This window comes from Pipistrellus kuhlii, unplaced genomic scaffold (genome assembly GCF_014108245.1).
Source record: "Pipistrellus kuhlii isolate mPipKuh1 unplaced genomic scaffold, mPipKuh1.p scaffold_m20_p_13, whole genome shotgun sequence".
Classification (NCBI taxonomy): Eukaryota; Metazoa; Chordata; class Mammalia; order Chiroptera; family Vespertilionidae; genus Pipistrellus; species Pipistrellus kuhlii.
The window spans coordinates 29,216,296-29,237,384 of NW_023425438.1; the positions used below are offsets into that span (position 1 = coordinate 29,216,296).

At 46.5% G+C, this 21,089-nt stretch overlaps 1 protein-coding gene across 8 annotated transcripts in view; it reads right to left on the bottom strand.

Annotated features, from left to right (window-relative positions):
- The window catches only part of BCL11A (BAF chromatin remodeling complex subunit BCL11A), a 100,259-nt gene extending 79,216 nt beyond the window's left edge, over nt 1-21,043 (bottom strand). For 2 of the 8 annotated variants that reach the window (XM_045580765.1, XM_036435398.2), the window contains exons 1-2: nt 20,456-21,040; nt 12,830-13,159 (exon numbers count right to left, since the gene is read on the bottom strand). In XM_045580765.1, coding sequence (XP_045436721.1) covers nt 12,830-13,159; nt 20,456-20,510 — 385 coding nt within the window. In that variant the 5' untranslated portion in view covers nt 20,511-21,040. Of the gene's footprint in view, nt 1-12,829; nt 13,160-16,849; nt 17,030-17,900; nt 17,974-20,455 lie in introns of those variants that run through there. The other 6 variants (XM_045580766.1, XM_036435406.2, XM_036435403.2 and 3 more) reach the window with 6 other exon arrangements.
- Nucleotides 21,044-21,089: the final 46 nt, after the last annotated feature.

Sequence of the window (21,089 nt, forward strand, 5' to 3'; positions counted from 1 at the left end):
TGCTCCATATAAGCAGAAGTTTCCAGTCGGTTTTGACTTACCATTATGTCTCAATGTAAAGTGTTATTATATCTGGGTATAAAGCACAGCTACTCCCTGCTCACGTTTTTAACTCTAATACTGTAATCTTTCTTGCTGCTTCTAGGGCTGTGTCAGTGTTTACATTCCTGGAAGTTAAATAAACCTACAAGGCAAAACTCCTGGATAGACTGAATAATAAGGCCTGTGATGACTAAACTGTTTACTTTTTACCTTGTTAGGATCCCTTTCTTGTAAAGTTTGGGGGAGAGGCAGAGAGAGAGGGGGAATGGGGGGGGGGGGGCGCGCGGGGAGGTGGTGGTGATATGAGATAGAGAGAGAGATTTACACACTGGCTTCCATATGTCACAAAGACCTTCCTACCCGCAACCAACGCGATTATTGCAGTGTGCATGAGTTAGTTTTGCCTTTTTGCGTTTCGTTTTGTTTTCTTCCATACCAGGTCATCTGAATACACCCCCTCCTCTGCTACCCTCCCGCCAATAAAAAGTAGGAACCTTTTTTTTTTTTTTTTTTTTTTGCCATTTTCAAATAGCAAATTAGCCATTAGATTTCATCATATCTTAGTAAAGCAATTACATCAAGAAAATGATAGTGCGTGTGGAATCAATTATGCATGCAGTTGGCCGGAGACCAAAGGCTGTGAAGTCGGGGAGGGCAGAATCGCTCGACACACACAAATAAAAAGCCCCTGGATCTCACAGATGGACCCCATCAGTTCATCTTACTGCCTAAAAAGTTCATGCACTTAATAATTTATTTGTGTTCTGGATACTGTTTCCCAGCTGAATATTAACAACTTTGAACTGAGCCATGCTTTTAGCATGGTATGGATGGAAGTCACGGTAGGGCAGCGCTCGGGTCCCTGGGAGGTTAAAATTCGTGGTTAGGTTTCTTACACACTGTTCGTTTTCCATCACCATTTATTTTCTTTCATTACACATTCCTTTTAATCGGAATAGCCGTCTCAGTGTTCTGATTCTGCTCGTTAACCAGTGATCAACTCAGACACCAGGGATGAGCATCAATAACACGGCACAGGCGGCTCCATGGCAAAGGCAAACGCCAAAAAAAATAAATTTAAAAAAATCACAGGTTCTCAAAAATCGGAAACTGTTAGGTAGCACCTTATGTTCGCAACCAGGGCACTTGTGTACCTTGAGGGAGGCACCCGGGAGCCAGAGACCACGATTTACTTTGGTGATGAGGGGAGGACACGGACAGAGGCTGCGAGAGAGAGAGAGAGAGAGAGAGAGAGAGAGAGAGAGAGAGAGAGAGAGAGCAGCAGCAGCCAAACAAGGCCAGGCCCAAGGCAGTAGGTGCCAGCCACACCGTTAAAGACGAAACCCCAAGCGTTGTCAGGAAGGCCTGTAGTTTGTAGCTGGTTTCCCTTCCAAGGGAGGAGCCTGATGTCTTCATTCACCGGACTATGCGAGTCTGTCTCCCTGCCATCAAACTGCTAACAATACAACTGCCCACAACTTTTGTGGTGGGGGAACAGGGACGGGCAACACAGATTTCTGTACACAGATTTCTGTACGTATCTGGATGTGCCTCAATCACACACTTAAATTTGTACAGTCTTCTCTCCCCAAATGAGAAGGATTTCCAGCCAACACTTCCACAAACTGTACTTAACGCTAAAAGAAAACGGATAAAACATATGTAATTACTTAAGGTTAGACTCCTAATTCCTCAATTCACTTAGAGGAAACTTGGCAAGAAGATGCATCATTCTGCTCCTTTCTACTGGGGCATCCGAGGAGGAGAGCCACTGAGGCAGCTAATACACAAAACATGATCAAAAGTGATTAACAACAGCTTCATATGCAAATTGCATTAATGAAGGAGTGCAAAGTCATCATGTAAATTAAATATGTCAAATCTCTTGGTGAACTTTCAATCTTGAGAAGAAAAAACACTGCTTTAATTTTTTTACATCATCAATTTTGCAAGATTGAAAATCTAAGAATCTTGGTGCTATAAACAATTTTCACCTTTTTTTTCTCCTTCAGCAGGCTGACAGGCCAGCCTGATGTGCACCGAATGTACATGTTAATAGGCCAATCAAAAATGCAAAACAATTCGCAATTACTGGAAGGACCTAATGGTCATTAGAATTTACAACTAGGTAATGAACTGAAGTCTGCCCACACCATGCATATTCATAAAGCAATTTAGCCTTTGAAGATTAAAGAAGTGCTTAAAATTCAAATGAGCTTTAGCAAATTATCAGTAAGATTCATCCAAAAAAAAGCAAAGGGTTTTTCTTCCTATGATTTCCTCATTTTTTTTAATGCAAAATTGTTATATCTTCCAGACTGAGCTTAAACTAAACACTGAGCTCCCAGTGAAGCCGAAGGGGCTAGGAGACAAACAGAGGCAGCAAACATCGTTACGGACTTCGTTCATAAAACTAAGCCCTTAAGAGCCAAACCTATCTCTAAACATGGTAATTTATCAAAAACAGCCCAGAGTTGCTCATAGGCAAGCCCGCACAGTCCTCCAACAAAACAGATTAACACGAGCCCCACCACCCTCCCCAGAAGACTATGCCCCCCTCAAGTTGAGTCTCCTGTGTAAACACATCCACTATGGTAGACAAAGCTTGCTCCTCGGCTTGGAGTGGCATTCGCTTTAGGAGTCTCTGCTTCCGCGGGGAGGAAAGAGCAGGAAAGGAGAGAGAGAGAGCATACGAGGCAGAGGAGCGAGATCTGGTTTGCTTCCAAAGAGTGAAAATCCCATCGTGGAATATTTGTCTCCCTGGGGGTTCCCCCATCCTGCCCTGGCAGCTTTTCATGCAAGAGGAACGAGTCCTGCAGACATCAGCTGACATCCAGAAAGTTGAGTGTCCACCCACCACCACCACCACTGTCCCACCCACCCCAGTTATTAGAGAGTGTCATGGGAATCTGAATGGTCATGCTTCCCAATTACCAGTCTGGAGGAGACTCTAACTCACCCCTTGAATGCTACGTTGCACCTTACTAAACCTCATGACATTTCAGAAATCCTAGTGATAGAATTCCCCCTGGGGAAGGTCTCCTCTCCCCCCATCGCAAACACCCAAGGCCCGTGAAAGCACCAAAGTCTATGGAAAAGCGTGTACAAGTCAGACTGGGGAGAACAGCTTTGAAAGTACCACGTGCCCATGCTCGCTGCTCCAAGTGCTGGACCCAAAGAGTGACCGTGTGTGAACCCCTACTGAAACTATTGTATATTCCAGTAACTGCTCTCTGCCACCCCTCACCCCCTGCAGCCCCCCTGCCTCCAGGCTCAGAGGTTTTCCTTCAGCTGATCTTCTACCTGAATGGTAGGTCTACCCAGGAAGTGGGACAGAGTTGGAGGGAAAAGGGAGAAGAAAAAAAAAAACCTCAGGTCCTATCCCCTGGTTCCCTGACTCTCTCTTCCACGGGCCCTGCTCAGCAACGCGCCACGTCTGAACGTTTATTAGAAAGAATAGGATGCGGAGCTGCGTGGGACCTACATCCACAGCCAGATCTGTACGAGCCACAGGTCCGCAGTCCTGACCAATTCCGCTTGACACTAATGTTACTCTACGTGAGTAGAGTTCAATGAGGGCCGAGATGGGATGTGACAGAGTAAATCAGAATTAGATTAAAAACAAAAGTTTAGAAACCGATGCTACACTGCAGAGCAAATGGGACTTGAAGGCAAAATTTCCCTTAACTGCCTTCAAGCCGTTTTCCCTATTAGAGTGCTTGCCTGCCACCCCCTTGCTGGCAAATGCCACAGTCGCATCAGAGAGTAGAGTGTGATGCATACAGGAAGGCTTGAGATAGTCCTCTTTCGATACAATACCTATATATTTAATGTATAGCAATTAACTTCTGGTCAGGAGTCTGCAGGCAGCAAGCTGCCCCAAGCAGATGGGAGTAGGGGGTTGGGGGGTAGGGAGGAGGGCCAAAAGCTAGGACAAGCACTAAAGACAGGTCCAACAACAATGCCTGCTGTCAGCAGCTGAATTATTTTTATACAGGAATTTTTATCTCTATTGTACAAACAAGTACGTGTCTGTGCAGACTTGTTAAGCAATCCACTTGTATGTAGAATAAGATTTTTTTTTCTTCCTTGCTACCAGTCACACAGCTCCAAGATCAGAAGAAATACATAGTCTTTGAAGCTGCTCAAATGTTTTAGTTAAAAGGACAGCAGTTGTTTTCAAAGATCCAAGAGTATCTTTATCAGAATTAAATTTTCCCTTATTGATTTTTCCCCTTAACATAACAAAAACATAACATGAGAAGGTTACGATTTATTATTAAAAAATTTTTTTCTCGGCCTTTAAATCACTCCTCAGTAGCCAATGTTCACTTTTAAATGTGTAAAAAGGGGGAAAAAATGTTTTTAATCTTAGGAGAGATGGAGTAGGAGACGATCCCGAGCTTTAAATGTAACATTGGTTAATGTGCTGTTTTAACGGTGAACTCAGACTTGGGGGGGGGGGGGGGGGCCAAAGTGAGCAGTAAATGCCTCATGGTGAGCTGCCCCTTAAATGTAAATAAATCATGAAATCATGGTATCCCCTGAGTGGGTGAAGGGAAATGCTTCAGATTTTTTTTTATTTTTTTTTTTGCCCAAAGAGAAACTCCATATTTAAAATGTAAAAAAGATCAGGCATGACACATAGGGCATTATGCTCCAGCTAAGGTAAGAATCCAAGCTACCTTTATTTCCCTAAAAAATTAACAGATGTGATTTTTTTTTCAGCTCTTTTATGCATCATTACATATCAAGAAAATGAACAACTGATGAATATAAATTTAAATGCCCTGATGCATTAGCAGAAGGCTTCCTTGTGTGTGTGTGTGTGTGTGTGTGTGTGTGTGTGTGTGTTTAGAAAGTTCAAACAGAAAATAGAAAGGGGGGCGAGGGGGAGAGATGTGTACAACAGCACCTGTGTTCTTTTCCAAAGCACCTTTGCAGGTTTCACAATAATTCCATTCTTCATTTTAATGGGAGTTTTTTAATCAGTGGACTCACCTCTATCTAACACTAAGATCAAATTGTAGGTGTAATTGTTCATTGCCAATGCTAACAAGAGTGAAGATACAAACAGAAACGCATTGTGAGTGACCAAAGGTCCCCAGGTATCCCCTTCATCAACGTGCCTGCTCCAGGCTCCCAGTGGGAATTCCCAGGCTGCCCAATTCAAGCTGGTAACAGGCTGCCAGCAGCCCTATCTCAAAAAAGGGTGTGCAGCGTGCTTCCTCTCCTCTTTTAAACCTGATCATCTCGCCTTGAGTGGGTATGACTTGCTGTGGAACACCCTAAGAACTGGGTATTTTATCTTCCCAAAGAGATCAAAAGGGGAAAGGGAGAGCAGCTGAGGCAGCGAGCCTCAGTGCTTGTACTCAGCGCACTGGCTCAGAGCAGCAACCTGCTCAGGTGAGGCTTCCAGCGGCATTGCATCAGATCCACTCCGATCAGGTCTCCAGGGTGAACCCAGAGAGATGAAACACGCCGGGCTCCCTGTCTGCAAACTTCTCCTCCGCCAGTTCTTGGCAGCTTATTTTTTCCAAGTGTTTTGTTTCAGGAAACGTGTGTGTTTTTCTTTGTATGTCTTGTGGATTTGCCACAACTGGTTCTGACAGCTGTTGATTCTGCTAAATGAACACATTATAAAAAATCCTCTTTAAAACCTCAAGCAGCAGGGCGACTCAAAAAAATAATGGTAAGACGTTTTAATGGAGTTCCAATGGAGAGTTGGTAAATAAAATAAAATAAAATAATAATAATACAAATGAAGGTACAGGAGTCCTTCAAGACAGCACTAAATGTAAACTGGATGTCTGCGTGTGCACTTGTGTGTTTAATGGAGTAAGAGGGGTGTCGCAAATCACCACAAATATTTACACTGCGCACCCTTTGTTCCAATCGCATACTTGTAGCAGGAGAAGCTGGGACTGTGGCTATTTAAAATTTTAAATATCCAAACGCCTGTAATTAACCATATGAAACAAATTATGTCACATTTCTCCATACCAGCACATGCAAAAAAAAAAAAAAGAAAAAAAAAATCCTGGTGGCGGATGGGGAGATGGGGAGGTGGCAGAGTTGGGGGAGACGACTCCAGGAGGAGGAAAGGATGATGTTTTCATTTTGCGATAGATCAAAGAACAAGAATGGGGACGGTGGCATGGCGAGCATTTTTTTACATCGCTGTCTTTCACACCGGGCTATCTAAGTTTACACAATTCCCCAGGCTAGCTGCATATTAAGCCGGCTGTGTACAGCTTTATTACGGTGCGGTGGTGGAAGAAGCATTAATATTCCGGCTCCGCATCTGACAGGGCATTTACATGCGCCCATCTGAGCGGCACCTGAGAGCTCCTCCAAGGTGCAGCCACCATGTGCCTATTGTAAAGGCAAATGAAGCTCACCTAGTCCCGGCTGGGGTCAGAAGTGACCTCACCACCACCCCCCCAACGCCTCAAATCCTTCCCTTGCCAGCCCAGCTCAATGCCATCCCGGAATGACGAATGAGCTCAGAAATAGACCCCCGGTTCCAAACCCTGCTAAGAACAGCAAAAGCCTTTGCTGAAATGTTTTTTAAAAATGCATGGGGAGTGCAGCTGGCCAGTAAAAAAAAAAAAAAAAAAAAGCAGGACGACAAATTCCAGGGAACCCAATATGGACTGAGTTACAGTCTCAAACTGATTAGAAAATACAGCCTGATGTTGACTGGCTTCAAATGGAGTTTGGCACCCAGCATATTGGCTTTAATAATGCTGGCATTTTAATATTGTTGTTGTTGTTATTATTATTATTATTATTATTATTATTATTTTAAATCTGCCTCTGGTCTCCAGGAGCACATGTGGAGAGAGCTAGAGCATTCTTATTCGTCAGGTTACATTTCCTGGAAATTAAGTTTGTGACAGAAAATGACTCTAGTAGCAATAATATGGTTCATGCTCAAATTAATTAGGTCATTGTTGTAAAAACTACATGGCAAATTACAAAGGTAAATTTACTGATATTGGCCAGGACTCTATACCCTGGGAAGTAGAGAGGAAGCAGCTGAAGGAGGCTGCTGTACCTGAGGAGGAGCAAGAGAACAGAGGACGGAGGGATACAATGGCCAATTTCCTATTTGTATGACAAATAAAAAATACCGGTCATTAGCCATTAAATGATTGTAGTATGAACATATTTTATGAACTTTATTAACGTCCTCTAAATTGACACATAAAATAAAAACCTGCTTGATGTAAGATAATGTTCAAAATGGGCACTAAGTTTTTTGCGTTTTTTTTTTAATTTTTTTTTTTTTAATCCTTGTAATAACAACACTGCTGACATAACCATGACCCAAATGAAATCTGAACAAGCAGAAAGGTACTAAAGATCCTTGGTGATTAAATCTCTTGCTAAAAAAGTGGCAAGGTGCCAGGCTGGGTCCAGCTTGATGCTAAGTGCTTTTTATTGCACAAAGCTGGTACTGCTGTCTGTGAAAACAGACTTGGGCTTGGGGTAAATTTTGTCAAATGATTCCTTTGTGCAATAAAAGGGAACGAACAGACCAACCCAAGTAGATTCAATTAACATCAAATGACACAATCTCGTTGCATCTCCCTAGCTGTGCTACTCCGGTTAAATTTCAGATTTCTCCCCACAACCCTCCCGCCCCCCAAAGGAAAGACAAACTTTCTTCCTTTCTCCCAGACTAACGTGGGAAGCCACCATTCATCTCTTCTCCTTTATTAAACATTTTCACGAAGAACTCACGGAATTCTGAGAAACGCTTCCCTGGGATTTGCATGTTTGTTGTGTACTCCAATCTAGTCCTCCCACATCCGTCAAACGACATTGACGCTGCAGTGTGAAATTAATGATTTTCCAGGACTCTAAAATGTGCCATTAATATGCATCCAGCTCGCCTCTTCCCTGAGCTCAGGGTTTGCTGTCCTGACACTTCCTGCACGTTTCCATACCCAGTTGCATTTTTTTTCCAGCCCCATGGTCAGCTCCACAATTAAATGCCACATTCACCCGGAGAAAAAGGTGTGCAAAAACAGATTTCAGATCCTTTAAGGTAAAACTCGCAACTTGAAACACAGCAAGGAATGGGGTGATTTGAGAAATTACAGCACTGTTTTCCTTAAGCTTTCAGAGAATAAACACAGAATGGGAGGGAAACTTTCTCCCTCTGCTCCTGTTCTAGAAGTGAATACATATTTGTGTTTCCAATAAAAGGCCATTTTTACATTAACTGTCCGTAACAGCAGGAAACAGAAAAACTAACACAATCGCCACATCACACACAGGAGGATCTTCATATCACGTGGCCCTATTCTCAAAACTATTATTTATAAAAGACAACTGGGGGGGAAAAAATGCACAATGCATCTTTTCTGTGTCACCGAAAGGAAACTGTCTGCAGAACTTGGCATCTTTGGGATCTTCCACCTTTTAGATTTTTTTTTTTCTTTCTTCCTTTCTTTCTTTTTGGCTTTCCGAGGTAAATTTAGCAGCCATGTGGGCCACTGTGTTTAATTAAGCTTTCAAAAGTCCTCTGACAATGCCAACAATTGTAAGACACTTCTGCGGCTCAATCATGCAATCACTGTGACAGTTCTATTTACAATTTGTCTTAGAAAGAGTTTCTCTGACATTGCACTTTGACAAAACATCCAAGCTGCCAGTTCACAACCTTTCTCTGTCTTATTTACAAATACAGCTTGTATGTAGGGCTCCCCGTCTCATGAACATGAGCCTTGGGGTAGTGGCCTCACAGACATAGGCTCCCAGGGAAAAATCCTAGGTATTTAGTAGGAAACAATATTCTCTAGTCTGTGGATTCTGAAGGTAAATAAAATGTTAATCAGTATATAGGGGGCTATTGTTGTTGTTTAGCTGCCATATTAAAAATCCAGTTCAGCAGTCAGTAGTTTTTATTCAGAATCACACAAATGAAGAAAAAAATGAAAAATAAGGAGTCGTAATAGAATATTATCATTTATAGTCTCATTTACAATTTACACTGTAAAGTATACACGTACATCCTCCAGTTCAGCCTGAGCTGGCATTGGGCACAAAGAGAAAAGGCAAGTTGGTTTTCTAAATTCTGAAAAGCATAAGTATGTCATACTTGATTTACCTTTAAGTAACGTGCTAATGTGTTTCTGTTCTGAATGAGTAGTTCTCCTTTCATTAGGGTATCTGTCTTACATAGTATTATCTAGATATGAAGTGTAGGCAAATAATTTTTACATACCCTGATATAAGCGTCTCTCTTCATGTTCGTAAGGAGGAAAAAAATGTTACCTATCAATAGTAGTAGACTTTACTAAATTTTGTAGAATTTGTCATATTGTCTCCCATTCTCTCAAAAAACAAACAATAAAACAAAACAAACAACAACAAAAAACATTTATGATAGCCCAATCCTAATTTAAAAATTTCTATGTGACAATAAGCCAAAACCTCAAATCTGACACGTAGGATATTTTCTAGCCTTTTCTCTATGTGAACAGCAGTTTTACATTCACCAATCTCCAATGAATATTTCCCCATCATAAAATATGAGACTAGGAAACAAAACAAAACCCCTACGAAGAGCCCAGGCTGCCAGTCAAAGGCTGCTGATATCTGAGGGTACACAAACTGATGAACTGGGCCCCACACAGTATAACCTGCTCACTTCCAGTTACAGTAACACTACTTCCACCGGTCTCCATGGATCACAGTCACACAATATTTTGACTATCTGAATAAAGCGAAAAAAGCAACCTCATCAATGCAAAGGTGGGTAGGTACCACGTGTCTATGGGTGACGTGCTGGGCACATACCCATCTATTCACCAGGTGAATACAATCCTTCCTAAAGACATACTCAGCTTTGAGAAGCCTCTGTACAGTCAACATGCATAGCATTTTACTGAAGATTTAAAGAACCCTCTCTTACTCTCCTATTGGAAAGCCCTGAATTTTAAGCTTTATTTATCTCAGGAAGCTCTGTCGCTGTTTTATTCCCGTGCTTCCTGCCTATAAAAACGGCCCAGAGCACACACTGGAGCTCACATCCAACTTACATCACTTTAATAAAGCCTCTCCTCCATAGCGCCCTTCAATGACCACCTTTTATGTGGTTGCCAAACACCGTCTTCCAGAGATTCATCAATACATCTCTTTCCTGATACAGGGCGCGGCTTCTCCTTTATTTCTGTGACACGATTCAAATATCTACTGAATGATCACCCTTATTGTTTCCTTCCTCGCCATAAAAAAAAGGGAAGCAGACTTGGAATTGTGAAGACGTGCTTGAGAGAAATGGGCTGGGAGTACACAGCTGTCTTCCTAGAACTTCGCTCCGGAGGCACCTGAGGGCCAGGGCATCTTAATTTATGTGCAATAGTAGAATGTTAATTTCACCATAGGAAACTCTTAATTCATTACTGTGAATTATGAGAAGTCGTGATGCTCTAGCTACTGACATCTCGCTCTGAGATGTGACCATGCTATTTATGTCCCGCCAATTCCAGGGTGGGAACAGGTGATTAAACACAATGAAAGGAATCCAGGCTCCGTAATTATTCCTGCGTGCAAGGTTTACCTCACCTGGGTCGAAGCACTCGAGCACCCATCATGTCAGTGAAATTATTTCCTACTGGCCCTATAAAATATATTTTAAATTTGCCCTTTTTTTTTTTTTTTTTCTTCTCTGGACTCTGTTATTATACTAGTTCTTGAAAAATAATAATAATAATAATAAAACCTTTATGACAACCAGAGAGTTAAGGAACCTATTTTTTTTTCTTCCCCTGCGTGGATTCACAACTGTCACAGAAAAAAAAAAAAGCCTTTACTGCACGGCCTTCCCCAGCTTGCAGAGTCCTCCTCTGAGTACAGAAGCACAGAATTCTCGAGCTGCTTAATCTGAGACTGAATAACCTATCTGGGACCTCCGTAAGAAGTGTGGTTTTAATTCTTGCCTGACAGACACTGTGTTTTGTCTTTTAAACGGGCAGCTCAATATGTAAATACGATGTTACATCACGCAAGTGTTACTCCATATTTGGTGATTTAGAAAGGCTTTGAATCTCCGAAGATGACAAATCCCCTTCCGCTTGCTCTTGCTTCATTAATCATGCCTTACACTCCTGTTCATTTTCCTTCCAGTCACAAGACAGCACATGGAAATGGTCATTGCTGTATCCTACTGGGGGGGGGGGGGGGTGTTAGAATCTTAAGCTCAATGGTGGATTCGAGAAAAATATTTTGTCAATGCAGCTTCTCTGGGAGCAGATTTCTCATCTCACCGAAGGAAAAGTATCTGAATACTACTACTGCGGGACGCATGTAAAAAGAAAAGAAATGCCACGTTTGATTTTTAAGGATCAAATTCCAGAGGGGGGAGAGAGAAGAAATAATAGGACATTTAATTCCCTCTGGACCACTGACCTACTACAGTTCAACTTGGTGGTCAAACTAGGTCAGAGAGACCAGTTACAGTGAATCAATTGATTATATGCACTATCTTTCCAAAAACTGAACAAATCTCTTCGTCTTTGGGGGTGGCAGGGGAAAACAGAGGAAAGTGAGCCATCGACAGGCAAAAGCCATGTTTGTCACCACAGAATCTGCATGCACTCAGTCTGCCTTACGTGTTACATCACTGCTGTTTCACACAAAGGTCTTAAGGACCACTATACAGTGTTGTGTTTATCTCTTAGAGGAGGGATTTAAGTCCCTCTGCTAGCTGTTAATTCCTTTTCCCTTGAGCTGCTGAGAAACCCACACACCTAGTTACCTCCCTGCTAACGTTAACCGAAGGAAGGAGGGCTGTTGAAATGCACTGTACCTATTTTTCTGAGAGGATTTTTACATTGTGCCACAGCAGACACGGTGGAAGTCTGGACTGGACATTTGTAAGGGTGACATGTGGTTGTGTAAACCGCAAACAAAATCAAGATACATCTGTCAAAACCACATCAGAGACAAGAGAGAGCAGAGAGAAGCATTTATCATTTGGCTGAGGAGGCAGGCTGCAGGGAGCAGCCGTTCCTGTCAAACCAACCTTTTGAAATTTCCAACATGCCCTTAAACTTTTCGAGTAAGCATGTCTGTGCGCTTCAGCAACTGCCCTCTCTACTCTGGCCTGGCCAGTCGAAAATGGCATCTTAAAGTCAAGGTCACGGTGTCATCCCTGCCACGGGGCTGTGTTTAATTACAGCCCCATACGGGCTGACAGCCAATATGGATCCAAGGCTAGCCCTGAAGCTCAGTTAACTCTTTCCACCCCCTCCAAAAAAAATGCCTGTCAGCCCAGCCCACGCTGTGGAGGCCCTGAGAACTAGCCGCACCCCTGGGAGGTCTGACCAGGCGCTCTGACTCAAACAGGTCCCTGGCCCGACAGACAGAGGCCTACGTGGCCACAGTGTCTCTGACTTGTTCCCCCAGGCTAGAAAAGGGACCCTGGAAACCCAGCTAGGTGTAGTAAGATTCGACACTTAGGGATGAGAAGGGAGGAAAGAAGGGAAGAAATTCAGAATCAGCAGATCCAGAGGGAGGGTATCAGGTATGTGCACCGACTCCACCTACATCCGAGTCAGTGAAGTGGAAAATATTTATTTTTTTATATTGTGTCCTGGGTGTCAGCAAATTGGAACGATTGTTTTTAACATTACAAGCTGTCACGGACAGTCACATGGAGAAATACAGAAAAGCACTCCACCACTCACTCCTCAGAGCTTGGCTAACAGCGCCTCTGAAAAAATGAGAAAGAAAACATGCAAAACAGCTTTTCTCCTTGCTTCTCATTTACCTGCTATGTGTTCCTGTTTGGGGCAAATTCCTCTGGATGACGTTGATAAACAATCGTCATCCTCTGGCGTGACCTGGATGCCAACCTCCACAGGATTGGATGCTTTTTTCATCTCGATGGGTGAAGGGGAAGGTGGCTTATCCACAGCTTTCTCTAAGCAGAGGCTGCCATTGCATTGTTTCCGTTTGTGCTCGATAAAAATGAGAATGTCCCCCAATGGGAAGTTCATCTGGCACTGCCCACACGTGAGGAGGTCATGGTCCCCTTCCGGAGCTCCCAGAGGGCCGTGGTCTGGTTCGTCATCTGTAAGAATGGCTTCAAGAGGTTCGGCTGTGGTTGGAGAAACAAAAGCACAATTATTAGAAGGCCAGAAAGGAGAGACGGGAGAGAAATACAGGATCAACCCTGCCCCATCCCACCTCGTTAGGTAAAGTGTTTCTAGGCTCTCCCTTATAAACCCCAGAAAACATGAATGCCTAAAAATGTACAAAAGCTGTGGAGGTGGTCAGCAAGAAAGCACATTTATCAATGAGGCAAGTCATCATATATTTAAAGAAATCATCCTGTATTTGAAGTCGAACTTGAAAAGCTCCAGAAACACACACACACACACACACACACACACACACACACACACACACACACACTACAAATGTATCTGGCTTGTGAGTTTGGGAAGAATGTGACTATTAAATAAAGTTAAGGCAGGGGACATAAAGAAAGCTTAAATAATAACTATTCTCCCCCCCCCCAAAAAAAATTGTAAAAACATAGATTGGAACCAAGTTTCTTTTCCCCCCTACATACTAAGTTGTCTATTGTTCCAAAGAATAAAAGGAGAGGTGAATAAAAAACACACACCCTTTGTGTGTGGATGTATATACTCCTAAGTTATACAGAGACGTGGCTTCATAAATTAGAAAGCCATGACATCACAGGGAAAATGTGCCACATTTGCAGCGCCGTAGCAAGAAAACGACTCCTTCACCTGTGAAACGGATCTCAATAATCATCAGCACGCGGCTTCGTTCGCACTGCCAAAACCCTTTCTGATCTCACGCTCAGCAATGCCACAAAAATCAAAGCAATACCAAGTTCACTGGCCATTCTTCTCGCACGCATTAGCTAAATGGGATGCTTTTGAGTACTTAAGAAAATAAGCCAATTAGTCATTTTTCATTCTGAAGAAAGAAAGCCTAAAATACCCCAAAAACATGTTTGTACTCGGTGGCCTCCAACACATCAAAAAAGTCAGAATGGTCAAGCAAACGCCACGTTTCAGAACAAGGCTGAGAAATCCTTTCTTTAGACTCGAAATACTTGGCCTAATGTTGTCAAAGTTGACTAATTTTCTGAATGAGCTCTAAAACGCTTCATTATGGGACTATTTCTGCACACATAATCACCAGCGATGGTGTAACAAGGTAGATACGTCTTTTATCTCTGTTTCCTTTAAAAAAAAAAAAAAAAAAAAAAAAAAAAGAAGAAAAAAAAACCCCCACAACACTTTGCACCAAAATACTCCAGCAGCATCTATTTGAACAGTTTCTATTACCGTTTAACCTTCCAGAGGGGAAAAAAGAGAGTTGGTAAGTCTCTGCTTCTGAAACCTTATGCTTACTCCATTAAAAAGAAAAGAAAAAAAAATCATAAAATACAAAACACTTTCAGGATGCTGCCAGTTAATAAAACTGAAGCAGAAAATGTACAAGTCTTAAACAGTTAATCAGTCTGACCTTCTTTAGCAAGCTGCCAATTTCACATTTAATGAACTTAAAGCCACAGAGAATCAAAAAATAGATTTTAATTTGAGTGTAGAATATTGGAACAGATTTTGATAAAGTGCAAAAATCCAGTGAACTCAGGTTAAATTTATTTCAACCCTAGCCGGGCTGCATATTGAGGGGGAAGATCTGGAGTAACTCCCAGATGTGCTGGGTGAAATAATATTGAGAGAGCCCTGCCTGACTGCACCTGTGCTCAAGTAGGACATGTCATAATTTCTAGCCTCTGGTCCTCCTCCTAATTTTACATAAGGTCATCCCAGGAATATGAAGGTGATAGTCCTCCTGGTAAAGGCAGCGAGGTGAGCACTTAGGTGTCTTTGCCCAACATACTGACCAGATGATAAACACAAAATACGCATGAATATGTCTCAGATCCAGAGAGGCAGACGGAAGTGCTTATGCCTGATGCCTCTATGTCATTTTGCTCCTGCATTTGCTTTCATTTTGACCAAGTGAAGAAGTGAATAGAGAAGTCATTGTCCCAGATCCCTGCTATGTGAATTCCGGATTTTTAAGTACACATGGACAAATGTGTGTGTGGGGGGGGGTGGGGGGGGGGGGCGGTTGTTGTTGTTGTTTTTCAGCATTGACTACAAGTTCTTAAGTTTACAGACTAAAAAGGAAGATTCAGGGGAAAATATTTTATTTTATTAAAGTGAGTAAGTACATAGACCCTTGGCAAAAAATAAATTTTAAAAAAATTTAACTCCACCATTAAGATTCTTTTTCTGTTCCCAAGGCCTGACACATTTCTGAAAGCGGAAATATTTAGGAGTAGATGGAAATACCGTGCTAGGTAGCAAACAGTTAAAGGTACTGCGGTACAAAACAGACTTGGTTAAAGTCTTCTGAATGTAGTGACTGAACTGATTTACAATCAAAACCAGGAAATGAAGTGGTAATTCAGAGGTTGCTGATTACACCTCCACATTTCACCTAATTAATTTTATAGGAGGCAAAGTTCTTGAAAATAACAAGATGATCAAATGTACAGATATAAAACCTGTAACCTCAACATTTTCTATGCTCTTAACGTAAATTATTGCTAATTAACAAGAATTATATCCTAATGTATGAAATAATGTTTAACATCGGGCTCCCTGCAAAAACATTTGGCTAGGGATGTTCAGGGGGAAAAAACAACACCAAAACGTGTTCTTATTATTGCTGCTGTATTATTAAAAATCAGTTGGAGTGGGGCACAAAGAAAATATGAAAATACCATTCTCTCGGTGCAGTCTACTGATTTGCATTGACATCTTTTCTCAGTGGCAATCAACATTTCCTTTCTGGGCATCAGATAATTTCTCTGTATTTTAATGCAAATTCCTCTTTCCCTAAAAATATTCCTAACCTCAGCCATTTTACCCCCTCCTTCCATTCAACCCCATCCTCCTTCCCCCACAATGCCACCCTTTCTGAGCTCCGGCCTAAGCTCCGGCTACAAAGCGGGGAGTCCAGGACTGAAGTGGAAGGGAGTGGGCAAATAATCATAATCATTAGCGCGAATTCTCCACGAGAGAAAGAAATAGAAAATAAAATGCTTCTGCGTTCAAACAGCAAGACAGACTGAAACGTCTCCATGCCCCAGCGGCTGACTGAGAGATCTTTTCCTCTCTCTCTCTGCAGTTGCAAAGGAATAAATTTAAATTAAAAAAAAAAAAAAAAAGCCTTAGAAGAAATGTAGGGAATGAGCGAGGGAAACTAGGGCTGCTGGGGAGGGGGGAGGGGAAAAAGAGCTCTGCCTTCAAGTTTGCTTTCCAAGTCCTTCCCTTTGATTGTCTTACTAACAGGGTCCAAGGAAGCAAACCGAGACCGAAATGCCGAGAAGGGGGAAAAAAGCAAAAGAAACAAAAGCAAAGGCAGGGGCGACAAGCCCAGGGCAGGGGGCCGGCCGGAGGCAGGCCGGCCGGTGCAGAAAGTGAAGTTGGGTGCAGGGACTCGGAGGCACAAAGCGAGCAGCGTGCAGGCTGCAGGCTCCGGCCGTGCTCGCTGCGAACACGTGCAGCAGCGGCTGCGGGGCCGCGGGGCCGCGGGGCCGGAGGAACCGGGCCCCCCGACTGCCGCCTGCACCCCACCCTCCCGCCGGAAGACAAGATTCCCCGGGAATCAGCCCGTGGGGAGAAAAGGCTTAAACATCTCGGCTGGTTAACCTGGGGCAGCAGCCTCGGTCACACCGCACACACCTCAAGCGCGGCTCCCGAATTTCATGTTGTGTCCAGAGACGCAACACACGTTACTTTGCGGGGGGGAAATCTCAGCAAATGCATTTGCTCCCGCAATGCCGGCCCCGGGGTGCGCAGCGCCGCGGCGGCTGCGGCTGTTCATTATTAATGACGCCGCTCGCCCGCATCATTACGATGATAACTGTTACTATTGTTGTGATTTCGGGCTCCGGAGCCGGGGCTGCGGGAGGCGGGGGAGCCGGGGAGGTCGGGCTGAGCCGGTGGAAGGAGTGAACCCGGAGACTTCGGGGCCAACTTGCCCGGTCCCAACCCGCCGGCCTCGCCGCGGAGCCGGAGCGCGCGCTCCCCTTTCCTCCCCGGTCCAGACGCCGCCCGGGGGCCCCGAAGGAGAAGGAACTAGCCCTGCGCCCCGCTCGGCTCCCGGTTCTCCGGGGCATGGGGACGCACTGGGGTGCTTCCCTGCAGCCCTGGCCTGGAGCATTTTTAAAGTCCAAATGCAGAACAAAGACAGAAGGGGTGATGGGGGTGGGGGGGGGGGGAGAGAATGGAATTCTGCCTAACCGTCCGTTTCCCCCGCCCCCGCCCCACCCTACAGCAGAGCTCTTCCCTCCCCTGCGAGACGCGGAGAGCAGGGGGGTGGGGGCTGGGGGAGGCTCTGGTGCAGGTTCAAGTTCGCTGAGCTTTCTTGATCTTGGTCTGCCTCCTAGCGACCGAAAAGCTTCCATCCTTCAGCCCAAGAAGCAAAGGATTGGGGGGTGGGGGGGGATGAGGAGGGGGGGAGAATGTCCTGAAGATCCGAATGACTCCCGCCCCCTTCTTGGCACCCAGGAAAGCGAGCGACCCCGCCCGCACCCCCTCCAAGCTGGTCTCAGACCCTAAAAGCCCGCACTGGGGTGAGTGGAGAGGAGAGGGGAGGGGGGGGGGGAATGAACCCACCCAGCCAGGAGTACCCCGGGAGGGACCCGGGATGGGGGTCGGGGTGCGGCGAGGACGGCAGGTCTCAGGCCGCCCTTGGGAGCCACCAAGGCTGTCCTTCCGAAGAAGAAGGGCCCGGCTTTCCCGACTCCTGCGAACGCGGCCCTGCCTTCCCGCCGGTACCTGGCCGGGCTGTAACTCACACCGCCGCGCCCGCCGCGTCTGCTCCGCATCCGGCGCGGCCGGGGGAGTGGGGGGCGGGGAGCGCGCGGCGAGGGAGGGCGGGAGGCGCGGGGGTGGGGAGAGGGAGGGCCCCGCAACGCGCCGGGGCGGGAGAGCCTCCAAACTGTGTGTGACAAGTTCCAGGGCCCAGGGAAAAAATCGATTCTCTGTGCGCAACCCCCCCCCCCCCCAACTTAAAAAAAATAATAATACAGGATTGGGTATATAGACGGTCCTTTAAAATGGCATCAAACATTAAAATAAGGGTGGTGAGCGAGGAGGGGAAAGGGTGTGGGCCCCCTCTCACGCCTTTCTTTCCCTCGCTGACAAACTTTCCTTAAGTGGCCACCCCCGCCTTGCCAGACGCACGCTCTTAGCCAGGAGAGAGCCACCCACCCAGCCCTGATGGGGGCTCACCAAGGCCGCCACCACCACCACCTTTCACCCCCATCCCGACCGAGCCAGGCCCCGGATAGAGAGCAAGAACTCAGGGGTGGGGGGCGCAAAGTCCTGAGATGCAGGACTCCCAGAACGCATCCTCGAATATACTCCCCCCTGACGACCACCCCTCATCCCCCCCACCCCTACCTGGCTAGTCAGGGCTCAGGGGGGCCAGAGGGACCGAAGAGGGGTGCTGGTAGCCAGATCGGGTGCAAGGGGGACAGGGAAAGCACGTGGTGACCTCCCCGCTGTCCAGAGCTGTGGACAAGAGACGCGGGGGGGAAGGGAGGCGCGGGGAAGTGGGGAGGCAGAACGCGCTTTTTCAGCTGCTTTGCAAAATAAAAACGCTTTGCAACGCCGAGTTTCTCCCCAGCCGATTCCGAAGTCTTGAGTGTTGTGCTGGGGGCCTGAGGGGGCTGCGGACCCCGCCAGCGCGGAGTCTCGGCGCGGCCAGCCGCAGGGCCGGCGGGCGGGCGGCGGGCGGCGGGCGGGGGTGGGCGATCCGGGCCGGGCGGGGGCGCGGCGAGGCCCGGCGAGGCCCGGGCGCTGAGGCCCCGGTGAGGCCGGGCCGCCGCCGCCTGCTCCCGCCCGGGCTGCCGCGCGCGCCGCGCTCGGTCCTCTCTGTCTGTTTGTTGGCAGGAGGCTCCCGCACACGCGGTGCTTGTAAACATTCAGACACGAGATTTTTCCCAATCAAAATCCACTTCCACTTTTTTTGAAAATCTTCCAAAAAATAGTAAGAGGAGGGAGTTCCTCGCTCCCTCTCCGCGCCGCTGAGCGCTCTAAGTTTGCAACTGAAGGGGTTTGGGGCGGGGGGGAAAGAGGTCATTGTGCAGCATTTCTCCCCATTATTGAAAGAATGTGAGATTTCTGCCGGGGGGTTAGCGGGGGGGGGGGGTGCTCGAGAGGAGAAGCGTTGCAGAAAACGGCCGGCGGAGCGTTTTTTGTTTTTTTTTTTTTGGCTTCTCGATTTGGGGGGCAAAGAAATGTTGCCTTCTCTTGCCTTATTTTATATAATTTTTTAGATACATTTTTTTACGTTGCTCGTCTTCTCGCTGCCGCGGAGCGGAGGCTGGGAGGGGCGGGCATCCGCAGCCCAGGCGGCGGCGGCGGCCGCAGCGGCCGGCTCTGCCTCCCGGCAGCTCGCCCCGTGCCCTCGCTCCGGCCCTGCGGCGGCGGCGGCGGCGGCGCGAGGATCCGGCACAAAAGGCGGAGGGACGGACGGCCACCTCGGCCCGGAACAAAAGGCCGGGCAGCGCGGACCGCGGCTCCGCTCCTGCCCGGCCGCCCGGCTCCCCCGGCCGCCGCCGCGGCCCCTCTCCGCGCTCCGCAGACTCCGGAGAGAGCCGGGGGCCCCCTCCCACCACCCCACTTTCTCACTATTGTAAGGCGGCCACTTTCCTCCCCGGGCACACTTGACCGCGAGCGCGCTCATGTCCGAGGGCCAGTCTCACCTATTTTCTCCCCGGGAATTGTCTTTTTTTTAGGCTTGAGTTCCCTATCACACACACACACACTCACATACACATACACATTCACACACACACTCACATACACACACACACACACACACACACCCGCTTCCCTTCCTTGGGTGAGTGCAAGCAAAAGCCCTCCTTTCCCTTCCAGTTCCCTCCCCTAGGTCTGCCTGCCTGAGAGTTGTTCGCATCCATACATCTATAGCATTGTTCGTTTTTTTTGTTTGTTTGTTTTTTTGTGTGTTTTTTTTTCAAAATTGAAGGAGAAATCATTGCATTCCTTTCCGAAAAGCGAAATAAAGCAGCGGAAAGCAGGCAAGAGGAGAAGTCCCATTTTTTGTACGGTTAAAATAAAAAAGGTGCTTTGCTGTCCCAAAAGTACCTACGGCTACGGTTCGGGATGGAATGAAGGTTTTTTTTTCCTCCCTTTTAATCTCTTTTATCCGACTCTCGGAGGTTTTTATTTTTCTTGTGGGGGAAAAAAAAATTTTTTTTAATGCATGCACACACACCCCTGTCTGCTCCTCGCTCTTACTTGTGGTCCCGCGCGCTCTCGTGATTATTAGTAATTATTATTACTATTATCGGGTTACTTACGCGAGAATTCCCGTTTGCTTAAGTGCTGGGGTTTGCCTTGCTTGCGGCGAGACATGGTGGGCTGCGGGGCGGGAGGCGGCGGCGGCGGCGGCGGCGGCGGCGGCGGGCGGACGGCGGCTCGGTTCACATCGGGAGAGCCGGGTTAGAAAGGAGACTCCAGAGAAAATATCTTCATCAGTGCCTTTTGACATCCAAAATAAATTAGAAATAATACAAAGATGGCGCAGGGAAGATGAATTGTGGGAGAGCCGTCATGGCTTTTTTTTTTTTTAGCAAAAAAAAAAAAAGAGAGAGAGAGAGAGAGAGAGAGAGGAGATAGAGGGAGAAAGAGAGAGCAGAGAGAGAGAGAGATGAAAAAAATGGCAAAAGCCCCCCTGAGCTGCAAGTTCAAGTGCGGACGTGACGTCCCTGCGAACTTGAACGTCAGGAGTCTGGATGGACAGAGACACACAAAACATGGGCAGGGCGAGCAGGAGAGAAGGGGAGGAGGGAAGGGGAGGCTCACACCAATGGACACACATCAGGGGCTGGACATGAAAAAGAGACCAGGACAAGCCAATGGCCAGTGCGGGGCGGGGGAGGTGCGGGCGGGGGGCTCCGCAGACGCCAGGCGCGGCCCCCGGGAGAGGGGCGG